Below are 22,153 nucleotides of genomic sequence, written 5' to 3' on the forward strand. Positions count from 1 at the left end.
GGGTACCTTTAGATGGATGCTCCGCTCTCACTGGTGGCCAGGCAGAACACAAAAGCTTTTGCCAGTGAAAAACCAAATTATAACCTAGGCCCGGGTCCATCACACCCCCCCAACCCAGGAAGGAGGAAGTTTCCTTTTAAATGCAAATAGAAGAGGAAGATTTTAACTAGAGCTTAAACAGTCCATCATTATACTGATTTTAATTAGGAGATTGGGTGTCAGTGGAATACAACTTTGTCACAGGATAATGGTCTCTTGCTGGTAGATAAATGCAGGGACACTTCTAGAAAATGGGCGTCTGGTCAGGCAGAGACAATGTATTTTTGGACTCTGAAGTATTTATTACTCTGACCACACTTGGTTATAATGACTTTCATTTTTATTGGTCTGAAGGATTGAGAAATAAAACTAAATATTAAAAATAGACTGCTGAAGGCTGGCATAGCCTGGAGAAAGCTCCTGGCAGTAATGTTCTTGGAAAATGGGGCTCCACTTTGAGGACATTCGAGGCTTTAATCTGAAGAGCTTAACTATGAAAATTTAAAAGCCAAACCACATTGTGTGGATGCCTGTAATTCTGTGAATGTTCTCTGATCCAAAGGGCCAGAGCCACGCCAATCATGGAGAGCAACTTAAAAATGAACCCCAAGAAATGCGTTTGCAGAATTCAATCATTCACAAGCAAGATCTGTCTTCCCCAAGTCAGGGAATTATGACCATCTCCACTCCAGTCCAACCCAGTTCAATTCAAAAAGGAGCTATTCTGGGTAGCCAGGATAGAAAAACAACTACCCTCTCCCCCAACAGCTCCTAGGAGTTTACATGGGATAGGGGAGGATACACATCTCTCTTCCTCTTTTTGAGATTCATTTTCACTGGCTGAACCTTTGTAACAGGAAACATTTGGATGGAAAGTAAATAAGTAGGAGAAATGGAGGAACGTCATTGTTACCATCATGGATTTCAACCTTGAAACGTGTGTGTGTGTGAATGCATATACAGGGACCAGCTAGATGATGTGGTAGATAGAGTGCTAGCTCTGAAGTCTGGAGGACCTGAGTTCAAATCTGGCCTCAGACTATGTGACCCTGGGCAAGTCATTTAACCCCAATTGCCTCAGCAAAAATAATAATAATAATAATAATAAATGCATATACACATATCTTTGAAAAAATATACATATCATAGATGAAAATAAGAATATGCACATATATTCTTGTACATATGGCATTCTAAAAGCCTTACTGTAGTTTTAAGTATTCAAATGATATATATAAGATACATATTGCACGTGTATACACATACATATGTGTGTGCTTATATACACATATATATGCATGTATATGGGGATGTCTATAGAGATATCTATCTCTATCCATCCATCAATAGTCTCCCACTTGTTCTTCATACTTTCATATACATATGTATGCATGTTTAAATACATATATTGTTGTTCAGTTGTTTCAGTCTTAGTTACTCTTTGCAACCTTATTTGGGGTTTTCTTGCTGCAGTGCTTTACCATTTCCTTCTTCAGCTCATTTTATAGGTCAGGAGACTGAGACAGACAGGGCTAAGTGACTTGACCAAGGTCTCACAGCCAGTGAGTGACTGAGGCCATATTTGAACTCAGATCTCCTGACCCCAGGCTTGGAACTCTAGCCACTGTGCCATCTAGCACATATGTGTGTGTATTTATGAGCACACATGCACATACATGCATGCACACATACACATGTGCAGGTAGATGAATCTGGACCTGTGATTTCACTGGTGTAAGGAATTCCTATTGAAGAAATCCCCTTTACCAATACACATTGGCAACAGTTTTGAAGCATATAGTTTTTGAGTTGCCCAGATCACTCAGAAATTGGTCAAGTACTTTGTCCAGGGTCACAAAAAAATTAAAGGAGAAACTTGAACTCAGGTCTTCCTGACTGGGAAGCTAGTTCACTTTCCATTATATAATACTGCCTCTCACAAGAGTATACTCGAATGTATCTACACACACAGACTCCACATAAAGACATACACACCCAGAAATAGACAGCTAAGGTGGAACAGAGGACAGACATCTAGACTTGGAATCAGGAAGACCTGCATTTGAATCCAGCATCAGATACTTGTTAACTTTGTGACCCTGAGCAAGTCACTTAACCTGCCTGCCTCAGTTTCCTCACCTTAAGGGATGATAATAGTTCCATTATAAGGTTGTTGCAAAGATAAAATCAGATATTTTTAAAGCACTTTACAAACCTTAAAACACTATATAAAGTGTTTATAGAGCACTATACAGTGCCCATATAGAGGATGTCCCAAAATTAATAAAAAATAATAATTTTTGCACTAAAATTTTTGATTCAATCTCTGTGTCTCTCTCTTTCTGTCTTTCTCTGCTTAACCTCCCTCATGCCCTGTCCTTTGTCTCTGTCCCTTTCTGTCTCTATCTCTCTCTCATCTCTATCTGTGTGCTTGTTTCCCCCCCTAGAAATATATGTGTATGTATATACATGCATGCATATATTTGCATGCACATACATATGTGTTCACATATGTCACATATGATGCTAGAGTGTTTAAGTCAATTTATGAATCTACAAGTCTTTGCAGAACTCCTGCTGTATGCAACTTCTGATTGCACAGATCCCATGCATATATCTTATAAATAAAAAGCTATAATAAATCTGATTGCACAGAGAGAATCATCAGCAGGTACAGCAGGTATTGTCAAGAACAAAGCCATCTCCTACCTGGTAACACAGATTTGTTTCTGTCACATCCCTCTGTGAACTGTGTATATGTGTGTGTGTGTGTGTGTGTGTGTGTGTGTGTGTGTGTGTGTGTGTATGTGTGTGAGAGAATATTCCCATGCCCAGTCACTGGCCATATGTTTGGAAACTGTGGGGCTGGACATATCAAAGCGATTTGCCACTTGATGCAGTGATGAAAGATGGACACAATTTTCCATGAAGTTTTGGGCAGCAGATGTCTGTCCTCATGGCAGCAGCTGCTGCTACATTTTCTGTGTCTTACCTCATCCAGCCTTTTTGGACTAAAAGCAGGAGTCAGCACACTTCTGACCTCTTCCCATCTCTTGTTCCTCAAAAACAGGATGCTGTCAGCAACTGGCTTGGTCTCCATCCCTGACATCTGGTCAAAAGGGACAAACAAAGGGTTCCGAGTAAAGCCAAGGCAGTCTATCTTTGCTGCGAGATGAGTTTATTATAAATGTCAGGGCTAAAGCCCATCAATGATCCACAAATTAGTAGACTCTGCTTGGACAGAGACAGAGAAATGATCTAAGGGCTTGCTGTAAATGAGGCTCAAGATACATGAGTGAGGGCTAATGGGGTGATCACTGCTGGCTCTGATTCCAATCCTGTTGAAGTGTGCCCTTGATCACAGAAAATAAATCCTTTGTGGAGTGCTTTACTCCATTTAGAAAAGATTGATTGAGAGAACCTTCTTTGAAGCTAAAGACCAGCAGGGCAGATATCTCCTTAAGCTTGTCTTTTAACTCCTTTGTTTTGGACAATGGACTACCCTTTCCTTGAGTTTCCCTGCTCAGGACAAGAGTGAACTAACAAGCGTGTCTGGATCCAACAAGGAGTGGATATAGATTGGGGGTCAGTGTTAGGGAGAAAAGTGGGTCCAGTAAGTTTCAACTATTGACAAGCTGTTCAGCTCCCATTCAACCCAGATAAGTCTGTTCAGTTCTGAAAGCAACATTAGCCACTGGTGATGAGGTTGGGCACAGGGCTGAGATTGTGAGAACCCTCTTCTGATCAGCCCAGGTCCTTCATAAATAAATTTACAAACCTGAAAAGTTAGACTGGCAAAAGAAGTTTATTATTAGAACTGAGCAGTCAGCTTTTGTAGGCTGACTTCCTTAATGGCAAGGTCCTGACAGAGAAATAAAGAGCTAGCAGAGAAATCCTGATAGAGAGGTAAAGAGGGTCCTGTTAGGGAAAAAAGTGAGAGAGATAAAGAGGGAGTAATGCTGAAAGAGAATGTTTTTTCAGCAGGCAGAGGGTCACAGCTACACAAAGGAGAGAGAGGTTCCTTGGCATGTTAGGTCCTCTGCAAGGAGTTGGGTTGAAGGAAGCTTATTATATGGTTAGCTCAAGGTGGGGGCTGGGAGCAATTTGAGATGGAATCAGAATAGAGAATCTTGGAATTGAACGAGTGTCCCTGGACTAATCTCCAACTCAGTAGAGTTGGATAGAAATCTCTATCTCTAGCTCCAGCTAAGTGGGAGTGGTCCTGGACTCAACTAGTCCCACCCAGATAACAGAATGAAATCACTTTATCTTGATTCCCTGGGATGGGTCTCTCAGGGAAGAGCTTCTCTGAGGGAGTTTCCCAAGCATTCTCCCCAAAGTCTGAGAGAGAGCGAGAGAAAGTTTCGGGGCTCCCCTTGTCACTGGTACTAGGGAAAAGAGTTTGGGCTGATAAGACTCAGATCTGCTTATCCTCTTGCCCTGGGATATTGGGTAAATAGGGTTGTTGGGAACATTTCTGACCAATGGTTTATCTTCAGATAAGCAATAATGTTAGCTTTTCCTTTTAACTATTAAGTTCTCCTGCCTAACAATATAAACCCAAGACTAAATATTTGATGTAATTATATTTTATGGATTATTAGGTGGACAGTTGGATGGAGTGAAATAAGTCCTCCATGAGGAGTCCTATTCTAAGTTTTAGCTTCAATTTTGTGTGACTTTGGGCAAGTCATCTCATCTTTAAATAAATTCCTTAAACTTTAACTATCTACATTAGGACCTACAAGGCAATGTCACTAGACTCTAGGAATATAATGACAAAAGGAAAAACAGTTCTTCCCTTAAGGAGCTTAAATTCTAAACAAGGTGAGCATGGAGAGAACACTAAAGGGTCGGGGACTCAATTTTTTTGGTTAGTGTATGGACCCCTTTGTCAGACTAGTAAAGTCTGTGGACGCTTTCTTGGAATCATGTTTTAAATAATTGAAGAAATTAAATTTACTTAAGTTAAATCTATTGGATTGTAAGATCCTCGAGGGCAGGGACTGTCATTTTTGTACTCCCTAATTTTTAGCACAGTGCCTGATTCTTAAAAAATGTTTATTGGTTAATTGATTGAAATTTCAGTTGGAGCTTAGTTAAAATAAAGATGTAATATTTTTCTCATCCCAATTTATACACACATTGAAATCTATTCACAGAATACCTGGACTAGGGGGATGAGGAAAGACTTCCCATAGAAGGTGAAGCAAGAATTGAGCTTTGAAGAAGAGATGGAAAAATGGAAAAGCATATAGACTCTAGTATAGTAACGCGAAATGTTTGAGAAGGTAGGCAAGACCAAACTGTGAAGGACTTAATCTGGGAGTCAAGAGAGAGCTGTGACTATTAGGCGGCATAGTACGCAGAGCAGCAGCTCTGGGATCAGTAGAGTCTGAGTTCAGACACCTATTGGCTATGTGACCATGGGCAAGTCCCTTAGCCCCTATTGCCAACAAAAAACAAACAAGGGGAAAAAAAGAGGAAATTTCTGGAGCTTCATGAGTACATTGATATGACAGACATGCATTTAGGAAAATTATTTGACTCCTTTTGCAGCAAATGAGTTGGAGAGGAGGAAGACTCTAAGTAGAAAGACCAACAAGGAAGCTGTTAAAATAGTTTATGAGAGGTGGTGAAGCTCTTAGCTAAGGTGGTGGCTACACAAGTAGAGAGAAGGGATAGATGAGAAAGAAAATGGAAAGTAGAATTTGCAACTTTAAGGGTTAAGGAAGCTTGAGGATGACCTCCCACCTTTGATCTCATTTGTAAAGATAATGTTGCCCTCAGAAATGGGAGAGTTTCAAGGAAGATGAAGCTTTGGGGTCTATAATGGGGAAAAGAAAACATATTATCTATCTCACAGGGCTATATGAGAAAAACTAGCATTTATAGAGATTGCACTTTAAAGTTTAGTGAAATGTTTTTATATAGATAGCATTTCTATAGATAGTACTTTAAAGTTTACTGAGATACTTTACAAATATTGTCTCATTTTATCCTGATGACATTCCTAAGAGGCAAAAACTATGATCCCATTTTACAAATGAGAAAGCTGAAGCAGACAGGTTATCCAAGGTTACAAACTAGTGTCTAAGTCAGAATTTGAGCTTCAGTCCCCTTGAGTTCAGCTCCAGTACTTTAATGTAATGAGATAAGTATATATATATAATATGTAACATGTTATAATATATAAATATTTCTAAAACTTTGTAAATGTGTGCCACAATTATTTTATCAAAAAATTAGAAGTTTTCCTTTAAATTTGGGTTCTTAGAAGAGCTAATCCAATTCCAGTTGATTACTGATGGACAGAATCAGCTACATCCAGAAAAGGAACACTGGGAAATGAATGTAAACTGTTATTTTTACCTTCTGAATCCAATTCTTCCTGTGCAACAAGAAATTCGGTTCTACACACATATATTGTATCTAGAATATATTGTAATATATTTAACATATATAAGACTGCTTGCCATCTGGGGGAGGGGGTTGGGGGAGGAAGGGAAAAAAATCTGAACAGAAGTAAGTGCAAGGGATAATGTTGTAAAAAATTACCCATGAATATGTACTGTCAAAAAAAAAGTTATAATTATAAAATAAAATAAAAATTAAATAAACAAAAAAAATAAATTTGGGTTCTTTTTTAAAAAAAGATTTCTTTAACTCTAAAGGTAATTTTATTTCTCTTTTTTACCTTTCATTTTTCCTCACTGTCCCCCACTCTACCACCAAGGAAGCAAACATTTGTTAAATTCAGTCAATTGTACTAGATGATGCATAAGGTCCCTTCCCTCTCTGAATCTGTCATCTCTGTTATTCCTGTAGCTATCTCTGTACAGATAGTAGTTATTCTAGAGCCCATTTTAGCTATATAATTTTTCTTGTCTTTTCCAAATCAATTTGTGTCAGGATTTCCCTTTGAATACCATTTTAGGAATCAGAAGTCTTGGGTTCTAGCTCCAACCTGGCTTCCAGATGTCTATCAGACCTTAAACCAGCCTCTTCTTACTGGGCCTTTACTTTCATCATTAAATTAAGGGAGTCTTCTAATACACTGAAGTGCTTTCAATCTCTAATATTCTTTCTATGAGACTAATGTATATGATTGTTGATACTGTTGACATGTTGTTCTTCAATTTCTGTCTCATTCTCCTTTATATAAGTTTATTCATAATTTTGCATGGATCACCCACCTTTTCCATGGACTATGGGGAAAAAGACAAATCAATACTCTTTAGGGAACTTGAGTGATGGGCTATGAAGTAATAGAAGGATGAAATATAATATGGGATTTGGGGGTAATGGAATTTGCATCCAGCTCTTCTGAGATTTACCACAAATATCTTTCCCCTCGGGCAAGAGTCTTGATAATTGAGCCACAGAGGGACAAAGACTTCAATATCTATCTAATACTGGAATGTGTCACATTCAGGGGCAAGGGCCCTTGAATCACTCCTCTCTTTCAGATGGCCAGAATACACAATATTTTCCAGTATATTCAGTCAGCAATTCTTTTTATTGAAAACCCCATTGATCTACTATACCTCACTACCAGACCTTCCTTGCTAATCTCCAGATATACAGGAGATAATGAGAGCAAACTGGGTGATACATTCTCTGAATGAACAATTCTGATTTCATGATCTGCCATGAAGTGCCTAGGAATGTTTGTTGTTTTTTTTTTTAATTTTAATTTGAAGAGAAAACGGTGGATTCCAGTTACATTTCACTGTTATGTTTCATTTGCTTTAATGAATGATTTTGAGAATTAGATATATTCTCCACATGGGATATTGACAGCTCAGAGTAATAGTTTTGCTTCAGAGGAAGGAACCACCTTGGGTAACTTCCCTAACCAATGGGATGCTGTAGGAAATAGGAGCCACCTGACTTTACTTCTCGGGAAATTATGCCTGCAGAGCTTAAGTGGCCTCTGGCTCCAGGGTTTGGCTTGGCTAGAAATGTTTATGAAAAGCCCCAGTTGAGATCTGGGGATTTGCTTTAGTCCCTAGAATTCATGGTGTCTGGGGCAATGGATTGGGTCCTGAGCTATGCATTTGGGGAAGTAGAGTGACTTGTCCATGCCAGGGGCTTCCTACTTGACGTATATTTTGTATTTATTTGTATGTGTGCAACCCCCCACTCCTGTCCAATCTTGCGAGGGTTTCCTAAGGGACACCCCTAAGATTGAGCATTTATAAGTGGAGGAGGAGATTCCTGATTGAATGAGAAAGCCTATATAGATAAGGAAGTCAGTTTTTGGAGTTCAGAGTCCTAGTAGGGAGAAAGGCATCACCTTGCTCCTCATGTTGTTTATATTCTGTACATGTACATGAACATGTAGAGTAGATAGATTTCCAGATCTGAAATCAAGAAGGTTTATCTTCCTGGGTTCAAATCTGGGCTGGACACTGACCCTGAGCAAGTCAATTACTCAATTTGCCTCAGTTTCCTCATCTGTAAAATGAGCCAGAGAAAGAAATGGCAAGTTACTCTAATACCTCTGACAAGAAAACCTCAAATGGAATCGCACAGTTAGACATAAATGAACAACAAGGGAGAGAAGAGGAATTGAGAGAGACAAGCCAGAACTTTTGAATGGAAAATGGGACATCTCTCCAGACATAAGGGGAAGCTAATTCCTAACATTCTTGATTTCTAGCACCTGAAACACTGCTAAGAGGAGATATTCTATTAACTCCCATCATTCTTTCTCCTTGGTTGAACTAAGATCTTATCTTGCTGCTGAAGACTTCATTTACTCTTGTATACACCGGTCTGCTCTAATCTGTAAAATCTCCAATTCCTGTTTACTGCTGACTTTGATCAAGAGATTGACTAGGTACTAGTGATAGTCTTTTGTGTGACCAGTTTGGTGGGAGGGAAAAAAACTGAAGAGAAAATACACGGTGTTATCTACCCCTTTATCTAGAATCTGTTATAGAATAGTTATCTAGAAACTGTGGAAAGTAGCTTTTACAATTATTCCATCCATATTATGGGGATCTGGGGCAAGATAACACTGCAATATGGAAAATATACATAAATTTTTTTGATTCTCCTTTATACCAGAGAAGAAGTCTGACTCTTTTTCTTTTACTTTTATGGGTCATAGATAATACATTTTTTAATCTGGGTTGATATTATACAATACTATACATATATTTTATGCATTTCTGAGTTTTTAAACTTTTCCTATGTTGTCTGTGGTTTCCACAAACTCTCCCAAAATACTCATTTAATTCTTTGTGCCAATCCATGATATCCTGAAGCCATGATGGGGAAAGTTGCAATGCGGAAGGGGTAACTATTCTGAACCCAAGTGAGAAAATCATCTCTCCTTCTACAAATATTTGAGATATGTGGCTAGATGGAATTCTAACTCAATCCTCCCCAAGAAGGAAACTGAAGGAGCAATCACAGCAGCCAAAGTTAGGCTGGAACTTGCTCATTCTGTCTCTTCTAGGCTCTTGAGAGTCCAGCCACAGTCCTCTTGCTACTCTCCATGTAGGGAGAAATCACAATCTCCCTTTGGAAATATGGAACAAGGCTTTCCAATCTCATTTCAGCCATCTATCCATTCAACACTCAGGTCAGGTATCTTCTATTAAATGCATCCATATCGATATGACTTGTAGGTTCAAGAGTAAGTCCAGATTATGGTTCTGTACATATTGTACATGTATACACACGTGTTACTTTACCCTAATAGAATACAAGCTCATTGAGGACTCAGACTCTTGATTTTGTATTTCTAGCTCCTGCCATAATAATAGTAAGAGGATAAAAAAAGAATGTTTAATTGAGTCAAATGGAATCTCCAAAATTATAATTAAAGCTCCCAGTTAAATTAGGGGATCCATATAGGAAACATAAGAAAAATTATTTACTACATAGGTATAGACTCTGATTTGTGATTTCACTGGAATAAGGAGTCCCAGATGTAGAAGCTTCTTCTAACAATGCAAATTAGTATTTTCTCTTCAACTTAAAGTTTTAGAGTCGTTAAATACTCAGATAAGTTGTCCACCACATTACCAAGTTCATTCAGCCTGAATCAAACTAAAATGTAATTGGAAAATATTTAACAAAATAAATAAAAATAGAACAAAATATAGATGATGTTAATATATGGTTTTTCTAAGTCAATGTACAGCCCACAAGGCCTAGAAGGATTCATTTCTATTTGATTTTGTCACCACTGGCATAGATGCCTGAGAGATTAAGTGATGCTCTCAGGATCTCAAAGCTTATATGTGTCCAAAGTGAGTCTTGAATCTCCATTTTCATGGTTCGAGCACTAGCTCTCTTTACACTTCTCCATTTCTCTATTAGTACAATAGTAATAATATAATAATGTGATCCAACAATTATTTATAAAGCATTATAAAATGAATAAAGTTGTTGTGCTAAGAAATGGTGGGAGATAAAAAAAATTAGATAAAATACGATCCTTTCCCCTCAAAGAGCACAGTCTCCTAGGGATAAGGTTGCCAAGCAAAGATTGCTAAATATATAATGTTACCTAAGTACATGACAAAATTACAAAATTAAGTCCTGTATAATATCTGAGGTAGAAGGTTATTTAATTATACCAAGAGAATTATCATTTTGTCAGTCCAGCACTACAATCTAGACATTATGTTAAAGTCTGGATATGCAAAGAAAAGCAAAAATCGAGTATTCCCTGACCTCAAGGAGCTTATGCTCTAATAGGGGAGAACATACTAAGTGACCCATATTAGAAGCTTAGGGGAGTTTTGGTGAGCCAGGGGGTGATACAGCCAGACCTACATTTTTAGGAAGGGGGGCCAACTAGGTGACTCAGTGGATAGAGCATTGGCTATAGAGTTAGGAAAAACAGGGTTCAAATCCAGCCTCAGACCCTTAATCATTTAATTTTGATTTGTCTTAATTCACTATAGAAAGAAATGGCAATCTATTTGAGTATCTTTGCCAAGAAAACCCCAAATAGATTTTGATGACTGAAGAACAATAAAATATTTTGTGATATTTACCTCCGGGCATTTTCTTTAGCAATCCCTGGTGCCTGGAAAACTCTCCCTCTTCCTTTTCAACAAGAGCCTTCCCAACTTCCTTTAAATCCCAACCAAAGTCCCACTTTCTATAGGAAACTTTCTCAACTCCTCTTAATTCTAGGACTTTACCGCTTTTTGATTACTTCATCTTTATCCTGTATATAATTTGCTTTATATGTACTTGTTTGTGTATTATCTTCCTCATTAGATTGTAAGCTTCTTGAGGGGAGGAATTGTCTTTTGTTTCTTTTTATATCCCAGTTCTTAGCACAATGCCTAGGATACAGTAAGAACTAAATAAATGTTTATTAACTGACTGATGAAGGATGAAACTGAATAAGAAGGGACTTGAGACAGAGACCAGCCAGATAGCCACTGTAGAAATCTAGTTGAGAGATGATGGGGACCTGTTGCATTATATACAGAAGTATCAAATTCAGTTCTGGGTACCATGTTTTAGGAAGGATGTTTATATTGTGGAAAGTGCCCAGAGGGGGACAATCAGAGAAGACAAAGGACCTGAAGTCCATACTCCTTGGAGATCAGCCAAAGGAAATGGAGATGCTTATTTGAGAGGAGAGAAGGGTAGATGTCTTCAAGTCTTTAAGAAAGGAAAAAGAGCAAAATTTGTTCTATTTGGTCCCAGAGGATGGCATGAAGGGTATAAAATTACAAATAAGGAAATAATGATCTGACTTTTAAAGAAAAACTACCTAACAATTAAAATGGAACAGGATGCCTGAGGAAATAGGGAGTCCTTCCTGGAGATTTTTCAGCTACTTCTCAGGGTTGTGGTAATGGACCTTCTTTTGGGGACATGGGTTGGTTCGTGGTAGATGGATGTCTAGGTCCTGTCTAACTCCACAGTTCTGAAGTTCTGCGAGCTCAAATCCTACTACACTTCCCTTAATATTTGCACTACTAATTCACTGGGTGTACAAACAGTATGTAAAAGTGAGTTATTATTCATGAGGATGCATCATAAATATAAACTGAGGAATGTGACACTGCGAAAGAGCACTAGATTGTGAATATGGACATTGCCATTTTGCTCTCTGTATGATCTTGGGCAAATTACTTAGGCCAACAATACTAATGAGCCTTAACATATATAAATGTATTTCCTTATTTTAATATCTTAACATTTTATATTTCATTTCAATATTTTAATTCAATAACTTCTACTCCCCCATCTATAAAAAGAAGAAATCATATAACATGATCTCTAGGGTCTGTTCCAGCTAGACATCTATGATCTAAATTTTTTCCTCCTATTCCTATTGCCCTTCTCCAATCTGACCAAGAGCAAGTCCCTTAATCTTGCTGAACTTCAGTCTTCTCAAATGTAAATGGGAAAAATAATGCTTGTATTATACATGTCACAGATATGAAGGACAGGAAAGGGGTTGGTAAACTATAAAATACTGTGATAGTTGTGACTGCAACATTATTAGCAACAAAAAGGGGAAAAAAAGCTATTTTTATCTGTGATTATGTTCTATTTCCCTTTTCTCTCTGAGTCAGAAAGATCTTGAGGGCATAAAATATCTTTCTTCATATTACTGTCAAAAATATTTCTTATAGGATACTGTACTAAGGAATATGCAATAAATGCTTTTCCATAATAAAAAAAAAATTCCTCCCAGTAACTATTACTTATTTATTCCAGTACAAGTCTACAGTCCTTCAAATAGTCCCCATAGAATATATAATAGACATTGGAGCATGCAAAGAGTACTTCAGATGGTATCTTTCTTTCCATGAGGACAATGAGAAGACCTTGTTCCTTGGAGCCATGATAATGTGTAAGAAAAAGCTTTAGAGAGACAGTGGAGTTTGCCTAGACATTCTGTCACTGCTTCTGGTCCGCCAGTCACTTAATGAAATCACTTTGATTGGCTGAGGAGGAATTCAGAAGGTCATATGGGCTTGTGCCATATTTCTCTCTCTTGCCTCAGTTCTTTCAATGGATTTTTTTTCCCTCTTTTATTGTCTGGGGAAAGGTCATGCTGTGAGGACATAGACCTCTTTGCTGTGGAAATCCACATTTTAAATTCTAAGTCAGGTTTGCAATCAGCCGGTCATCGAAGCTCTGAGGTGCCTTTTGGACAAAGGCCATCAGAGGGTGAGCTGAGGACTTCTCTGGAAGTTATCCTGTGGCAAGATACAAACTTGGAGGAGTAATTTGTGTAGGAAATGAACTAAGTTAAGAGCCTATTTCCTCAAGATTAAGATGGCATGATTATAATTGTTTAAATATGTATACATATATTGGATTTAACATATATATTTTAACATGTTTAACATATATTGAATTACTTGCCAACTAGGGGAGGGGGTGGAGGGAAAGGGGGGAATATTTGGAACACAAGGTTTTGCAAGGATCAGTGTTGAAAAATTATCCATGCATATGTTTTGAAAATAAAAATCTTTAGTAAATAAAAAAGAAAAAAATTTAAAAGACTAAGATGGCATGGAGGAAAATATTTCTCTATTTGTTCTCACTGAAATGAATTTGTAAAATTCATTTGTAAAACCTAATTGGAGTCAAATGAAATTAAAGCTAGTTACTAGATACTTAGCAATGGGAAAAACATAGGAAGCAGGGGATTGATTGAGCTTTGATCTTGGGAAGACAATCCCTAAACCCTTCAGGAAACCCTAAGAACCCAAAGTTTGTAATGTCTGGGAGAGTAAGCCAGAGCATACTCAATATAAATAGAAGCTATTTCATTTTTTTCATCTTGGTCTCCTAGGTACCTACTATAATACCTGGCACATAGTAGGCACTTCATAAGTTCTAATGAATCTGGGCTGTGTTTAATGTGAACTGTGTGGTAGGCAATCTTTCTTTTGAACTTTTGCATTATTATGTGATTTGCCCCACTCTGTATATTTGGGGTTATTTACATGATTATAGTACTTGATTTTCCTTAATTTTTTTCTGGTCAAGTCTTTCTTTTCTTTTCTTTTATTTATTTATTTATTTATTTATTTTTTTGCCTACTTTGTAATAGTCAATCCCTCTTGAGTAATTCCCTGGTGCTGTTACTAATTAATGTATTTGTGCTGATTCATGGTGCTTATTGTATAAAAGGCTCACGCTTACAATCACCCTCAGGTTGTTCCAACCTGCTTCTGCAGTATTGCTAGTTGATTAATGCTCCAATTACAATGTGTCAGTGCATATCCCAGGGACCAGGGTTCTGGGACTCGGTGGTTACTGCTCAAAAATGGTATACTGTTTCTGTACGAGTCCTTTGCCCAATAAACAATTAATTGTACTTGTAAGTGAGTGAAAGTAAGCAGCACCTTCCTTGGATCAACTCAATACCCCATAGAAAGCTTATCAGTTTTATTGATTCAGCTAGTATAGTCAAGTTAGTAGATAGATAATCGACGGATTGGCAGATAGATGGATAGAAGGACAGCTAGAATAACAGACAGGGAGATGGATAGAGCATTTAGTAAGCATTTACTATATTCCAGACCCTGGACTCAGTGCTAGGAATAGAAATAGAGAATGAAATTTAATCTTGGCCCTCAAGAAGCTTAGGTTGTAATAGGAGAAGACAAAACATTAAGTGGTCCTAGACAGGAAGGGAGAAGGTACCCACCCAGGGGCATGGTGAGGAAACTGAGGGGAAGTAACAAGGCAAGTCAAAAAGCTTACCTATCAGAGCTGGGGCAACTAGAGGCAGAATCGAAGTTTCCAAGGACATTAATGTTTGTATTTTATCAATAGAAATTTATAGCCTTGTATAAGGGGCTTTCACTAATTTATTCTAAAATGAAAGTTTGAAATGAAGTGTGTGTAAGACACCAAGTATTGTGTTTCAAGGTAAGAAACTATAGAGCCTTGTGGTTTCATATAACCCCACTCTGCAACAATTTTCATATTTGCAAAATAGGGATAATGATAGCATGGAACTCCCAGGGAGCGCCAAATGATACTGAATCTGTACAGTATTTTGTACATCTTAAGTTCTTTATAAATTCTAACTATAATTATTGTAGTTGAAATAGGTTGGTGAAAGAGATCATTAGTAAAGCAATAAATCAGAATCCCCATTTTATCCTGGAAAATTTGGGAATGCTGTGAGGGTGGAATGAGAGGATAAATGTCAGGAATTGAAATCTATACAATTATCAATGTAACGAAAAAATGTTAGTTGTTACTATTGTTGTTAATTATATAAGAATATTTTAGTCTTACATCATCAAGTAAAATCTAGCTCTTAGTTCTATGCCCAAACACAAGCAAAACAAATGATAATTGTGTGTGAATATATAGATAGGGGCAGCTAAGTAACACAGTGGATACACTGTCCTATACAATCGAAAAGAAACTCATCCAAGGGGTGCAAGTGGATATAGAGTATTGGGCCTGGAGTCAGGAAAACTCTTTCTGAGTTCAAATCCAGCCTCAAACACTTATTAGCTGTGGGACTCTGAGAAAATCACTTAACCCCATTTGCCTCAGTTCCTCATCTGTATAATGAGCTGAGAAGAAAATAGCAAACCACTCCAGTATCTCTGCCAAGAAAACCTCAAGTGGGGTCAAGAAGAGTTAGAGATGAATGAAAAACAACTTAAGAATAATAACAAACAAATGAATGAATGAGTGAATGAATAGGAAAATAAAAATTCACTAAGTGAATGAATATATAAATAAATAAAATTTTACTAAGTTCCTTCATGTTACATGCTTATAATTAACTTATAATAGAAAAAATGAAAAAATGACTTCAAGGAGTTTACATTCAAATGGAAGCTATTTCAAGGACTGTCAACATGGAGGAAATGATAGTTGACTTATTCTGTGCTATTCAAACAGAATTAATAACTAAATGTTTATGGGAGGAAAATAATGAAATCACAGATTTCTAATTGGATAGAACTCTAAAAGTAATTTAGTTTTACTCCTTCTTTTCCTAAATAAGGAAACTAAGACCCAGAAAAACTGATTCTGATGTAAAAAAAAAAAAAAAAATAGAATAATCCCTGTGCAGAAAGAGCTCGTACTTCCTCTTTTCTAAATAGAAGTTATCAATAATTTGAATTTGAATTTGCCACAACAGAACGTGAAATGTACAATAATGCTATTTTAAGTATTTACAACATTAAAAAGGAGTACCAATTTTATGGTGATTTAATGGAAAGATAGAGACAAAGGAGTAGGGAGTCTTAGATCTATGGGTATACATTTAATGGGAAGCCTATTGATGAGAGAAGGAGCAAGGCAATATTCCGCTTAAGGAGGGAATTGACTTAGGAGTGACACTATTTTCTCTTCCTTAGTTATGCTTCTGAGTAGAGAGTTCCCTTAGAAGCAGATGGAAGAAACTAATATACTGTTGATAGGATTGTCAATTGGTTCAATATTACAAAAAGCATTTTGAAATTACATTAAAAAGGTGACTAATACATTTATACCCTTTGATCCAGAGATCTAGTCACATATCCAAAGTCTGTTGAAGATAGGAGGAAATGTTTCATATAGTAAAGAACAGAAATAAACACTTTACAAAGCATCCCCTTATTCATAATAAGACCTTTTATGGTAGCAAAAAAAAAAAAGAGAAAACCAAATTGAATTGAAAAAAAAATTGAAAAAGATACATTGTGATACAGATATGCAATGAAAGATTCATTCCTTAAGAACCTGTGAAAAATAATTCATTTGGACTCCTCTATTCCAATCAATAAATCAGTTTGCTGTGATTCCATAGGAGGATCCATATTTATTAGTCCCATGGAAGAGTTAAAAAGGGATTTTGAAAAAATCAAGTACGAGAGAGAGAGAGGAAAAAATTGGGGAAGATAAGTGGGAGTGATGCAAAAGGAAATACAAAAAGCTAATGAGAAGAGTGCTTTAAAAAAGCAAAACTGGCCAAATGGGAAAAGAGGTATGGAAGCTCACTGAGAAAAATAATGCCTTAAAAATTAGAATTGAGGAAATAGAAACTATATCTTAGTCTCTAGAACTGCGAGCTACAGGTTGCAAGTTCACTTGCTTAATCATAGGAAGCTAACTGGAGGATCTCCACCCTTGTTTTTCCTTATTATGGTGACCAAGCCCAGTGTGAAGGTGGTGACTCAATTACACGGAGAGTTATTTTTGTACCTCTGGATCACTCTCTCGTCCAGCATGAACCAGTGACCATCTAATGACCACTTAGGCAAAGTGCCCTTGTTTCACCCAACCCAAGATACTCCTGCTGTTAAGACATTTCTAACTGATGCATCATTTTTGGCCCTCAAAACAAGGTCTATCAATCAATGGGATTCTGTATTTTGTGTAGCCCTGTTGGAGTGTTCAGGTATCAAATCTAGTATCAAGCCTTAAAAAAGTGAGGCCCTGGAGCAAGATTGTGAGGAAGATCTGATGTCCCCTTCATAAGAGGGGACCCATGGACCATTTAATAAATGGTCACTGGCCATTGGCCTGAGTCTCTCAATATAATAAATATGAAAAATTCAGAGAAGCGGGAACACATGTAAGTGGATGAGGAGAGCAATAAGTATAATAGTACTCATGGAAATGGAAATGGAAAAAATTGAAAACATAATACTGAACTCTGTGAGATTATAATGAGCAAGCTTAATCCCAGAGAAGAGATCAGAAAAGGTACCTGCCTCCCTTCTTTATAGCATAGGGGACTTTGGGTGTAAAATATTGCACATTAAACAGTTGATGTGCTGGTTAGTTAGTGCTGAACTGCTTTCCCCCTTTCCCTCTTTCTTTTTTTAGGTCTTAATTACAAGGAATAACTATTTAGATAGGGCAAGAGTTCTTTACCTGGGGTCCCTAAATTTATTTTTGAAAAAACAGTTTAATAGCTGTATTTCAATATAATTGGCTTCTTTCATGATCCTATATATTTTATTTTATACATTTAAAATTATTCCAGTAAGTAGTCTATAGGTTCCCCTAATTTGCCAAAGGGATCCTTGATATAAAAACATACGAACCCCTGGGGTAGAAAGGGATGAATATATTTAGAAATGAAGGTGAGATAAAAATAAAATACAGCTAAATAAAATTATAATAAAAGAAAAAAATAGAAGAGGTCCCAACAACGATACTGTATGAGGATGTATTCTGATGGAAGTGGAAATCTTCAACATAAAGAAGATCCAACTCACTTCCAGTTGATCAATGATGGACAGAGGTAGATACACCCAGAGAAGAAACACTGGGAGGGGAATGTAAATTGTTAGCACTAATATCTGTCTGCCCAGGTTGCATATACCTTCGGATTCTAATGTTTATTGTGCAACAAGAAAATGATATTCACACACATGTATTTTACTTAGACTATATTGTAACACATGTAAAATGTATGGTATTGCCTGTCGTCGGGGGGAGGGAATAAGGGAGGGGGGGTAATTTGGAAAAATGAATACAAGGGATAATATTATAAAATATATATATATATATATATAATAAAAAAAAATTAAAAAAAAAAAAAAAAAAAAAAAAAAAAAAAAGAATGTGTTTATTTGAACAGAACAGCCTTGGCAAGGGAGTGGATAGTAACAGGGCAGAGGCAGGTGTTTCACCAAGGTTTTGTCTCACCTGCAGAACTTGATGATGTAAACTTTTATTGTAATAAAGTATAAAATTTAAGGTAAAAAAAAAAAAAAAAAAAAAAAAAAAAAAAAAAAAATAGAAGAGGTCCCAATGGTGCTTTAAAAGACAGAAGTGCTTTTGCACCTCATTTACTTCTTTTATTTTCTTTTTTTTTTAACAACAAAGATCTATGTATTATTTCTTCTTCCCTTCTACCCACTGCACAATGAATCTTTTTCTTTGAGGAGAAGCTATATTATGTAAGGACATCACAGTGCTTGTTTGGTTTATAAAGTTAAAATTTGGAGTCTTCTGCTGAATCAACCGTCTAATAAAACTAAAAAATATATAAAAAGTCATTTTCAACAAGATTTGAAAATGTTCTAGAAGGTAGTGTCAGAGGAAAATTTGAGTATTCAAAATCAATAACACTTAGCACCAGTCTTGGAAACATTTTAGGGCTCATGAGGGAATTAGTGCCTTTTAAAAACTCATATCTCATACCTGATATTGTGCAGAACTCTTGTGCAGAATCTTTTTTTTTTTTTAAAGAACTGGTATAACCTCATTTGTCTAGATTGAATGAATTTGGCCACAACCCAGATGTATGAAAATCCAAATATCTGGAGATATGTTTCAAGGCCTTTCCCCAGTGTTTGAAGAAGAGGGAGAGAAAGCTCTTGTGGAAGGAGTCATCTCATTCTATAAACACATTATGAAACCTCTCTAGCAGATGGAGAACAGAAGGGTGATAAACAGTCTACTCTGAAGCATAGTTGCCGAGCTTATGTAGTCAAATCTTCCTAATAAAAATCTATTTCAAGAGAGAGGGGTCAAAGTTGTTTTTATACCAGTAGTACAAATCAAAACAAACAAACAGAAATATCCATAGCTACATGATTATCTCAATAGATGTGGGGAAAGTCTTTGAAAAAGTACAAGATTTATTGATATTAAAAACTCTAAAAATATTGACATAGGAAGTACTTTTGAAATCTCAAAAAAAAAATTGAAACCAAAAGCAATCATCATATGCGATTGGGTTATATACTAGGACCTTTCCTAATAAATACAAAATAAAGTGATTCCCTCTTTTCACTATTATTTCAGTCAGTCAATCAGCTAGTAAGCACTTATTAAGCACCTACTATATGAGAGGCACTATGCTATGGGATAGAAAGAAAGGCAAAAGATTATCTGTGCTCTTAAAGAGCTCAAAATCTAATGAGGGAGAAAACAAGCAAACAACTATGTACGAACAAACTATATATAATAGAAAATGATCAACAAAAGGAAGGCACTAGAATTAAGAGGGATTGGGAAAGGTTTCCTGGAGATAGCTAGGTTGGTGCAGTAAATAAAACACTGAGCCTGGAATCAGGAAAAATGTGAGTTCAAATATGACATCAAACATTAATTTGACAAATCACTAAAACTCTATTTGTCTCAGTTTTATCATCTGTAAAATGGGGATAATAATAGCATCTATTTTACAGGATTGCTGTGAGGATTAAATGATATAATAATTATAAAGTGCATAACATAGTACCTCACACATATTAAGCATTTTAAAATGTTAGTTATTATTATTTAGTTATTATTAGAAAGTGGAATTTTATCAGGGATTTGAAGGAATCCAGGGAGGCCAGGAAGTGGAAATGAGTTTGGATAGCATTCCAAAATGCCCAGTGTCTTGTATGAGGAACAACAAGGAGGCCAATGGAGACCACTGTCACTCAATGAAAGAGTATATCAGAGGAAATAAGGTTCACAAGAAGACTAGAAAGTTTTGGATCTGGGGTAGGTCATGAAGACTTTTGAACATCAAACAGAGGGAAGTCTCCTTCCAAATAACTACAAAATGTATAAAATATCTGGGGTCAACCTATGAAAGGTTGGAGAGATTTACTTGGATATATTTTTCAATCACAAAGTGCTCCTTAAAAAAATAAAGAGCAACTTAAATAGCTAGAGGAATATTTAGTGTTCATGTTTGGGCCATTCCAATATAATAAAAATGATAGTACTACCAGAGTGATAACTTAATGCTATACTAATCAAATTATCAAAAGGATATTTTCTGGAACTCAATAAAACAATAAAATTCATTTGGAAAAATAAAATGTCTAAAGTGTCCCAGGGAATAATGAAAAGAGGTCAAGAGAAAGTAGAAATAATAATAGTTTCAGACCTCAAACTATATCATAAAACAGCAATCATCATAACCATCTGGTATTGGTTAAAAAATAGAGTGATAGGTCAGTGGAATAGGCTAAACAAGGGAGAATCAGAAACAATGGTGCTCAATAGCCCAGGATGCAATAAAATGGAAAACATAAATTACTTACGAAAGAACTCATATTTAAATAGAGAGAAGCCAGCTGAACAAGGCTTAACTATAAGAATATATTAAAACTAACGACAGATATATAGTAATGTCAAAAGAAGAGAAGAATAATTAGGAAATTCACAAATCTTGTTTCTGTTTATATTTCCAACCTCAAGGCTAATTATAGGCTTAAAAGCAATGCTTTCTGTTTTGATTAAAGCTATGAATTCATGAACAGATTTGATGAATTTATAGCTCTGATGTAAAAGCTAAGTCTTATAACCGAGGTATCACTGTAAAGTAATGTGAGCACCTCCCCAAGCCATGTACTATAATTTATAGTCATGCCAGATACTTGTGAAATGCAAACATATTTCCACTTACTCAAAGCATAAGCTTTTGAACAAATTAATAGCCTTGGGAATAATATATAGAGAAGTACAATTTATAAATGTGCTGGTTGTTTTCTCCTGTTGTGGACATTAGCTAAGGTTCAGTATTTTGCTATAAAATATATAGGTTTTTTGGTGTTTTTTTTTTCCCATGAACCATAAATCTAACCATAGTAAATATCTTCCTTCCAGCTGTGGTGTGACAACCAGACCATTGCATTGTCACCTTCACTTTGGAATGGAAAAATACTAACAAGTCCCACCTCTTGATCTGATAGATGAAGAGATCATTATATTTGATTAGCTCTCTAGTTACAAGAGAAATGAGTCAGAATAAAAACATTTAAGGATGTCATTAGGTTCCCTTGTGGAAAAATAGGAATGTAATGGGACAGAGATTTACAAAAGAGTTTACAACAGTTCACTAGGAGCAGCTAGATGGCTCATTTGAAATACTTGGGCTTGGAATCAGAATTTGATCCCACATCAATCTATTTTGCATTTATAGAGTCTCTATTACTTAGTATTTTGACACTGGGTTATTTTTATTTAGATGCAATTTCTTACTGTTATCTTTTATTATAGAGTACTTATGAGTAGAGGTGATATAACCTCCCTTCTTTTTTTTTTTAACCATTGAAGAATCCACGTAAAGGTGTCAGGTAACACATTGGACCCAAACCAGATTAAACTATAATTGGGAAATATTTAAATACAAATATAAATTTATAAATATATGTATATTTATAAAGTTATATAAATATATAAATAAGTA

At 36.2% G+C, this 22,153-nt stretch overlaps 1 protein-coding gene across 4 annotated transcripts in view; it reads right to left on the reverse strand.

Annotated features, from left to right (window-relative positions):
- Positions 1 to 22,153, reverse strand: part of TBXAS1 (thromboxane A synthase 1) — a 216,203-nt gene that overhangs the window by 123,234 nt on the left and 70,816 nt on the right. For all 4 annotated transcript variants that reach the window (XM_074267767.1, XM_074267768.1, XM_074267769.1 and 1 more), the window contains one exon: positions 3,032 to 3,148. In XM_074267767.1, coding sequence (XP_074123868.1) covers positions 3,032 to 3,148 — 117 coding nt within the window. The remainder of the gene's footprint in view (positions 1 to 3,031; positions 3,149 to 22,153) is intronic.

Source organism: Sminthopsis crassicaudata, chromosome 5 (genome assembly GCF_048593235.1).
Source record: "Sminthopsis crassicaudata isolate SCR6 chromosome 5, ASM4859323v1, whole genome shotgun sequence".
Classification (NCBI taxonomy): domain Eukaryota; kingdom Metazoa; phylum Chordata; class Mammalia; order Dasyuromorphia; family Dasyuridae; genus Sminthopsis; species Sminthopsis crassicaudata.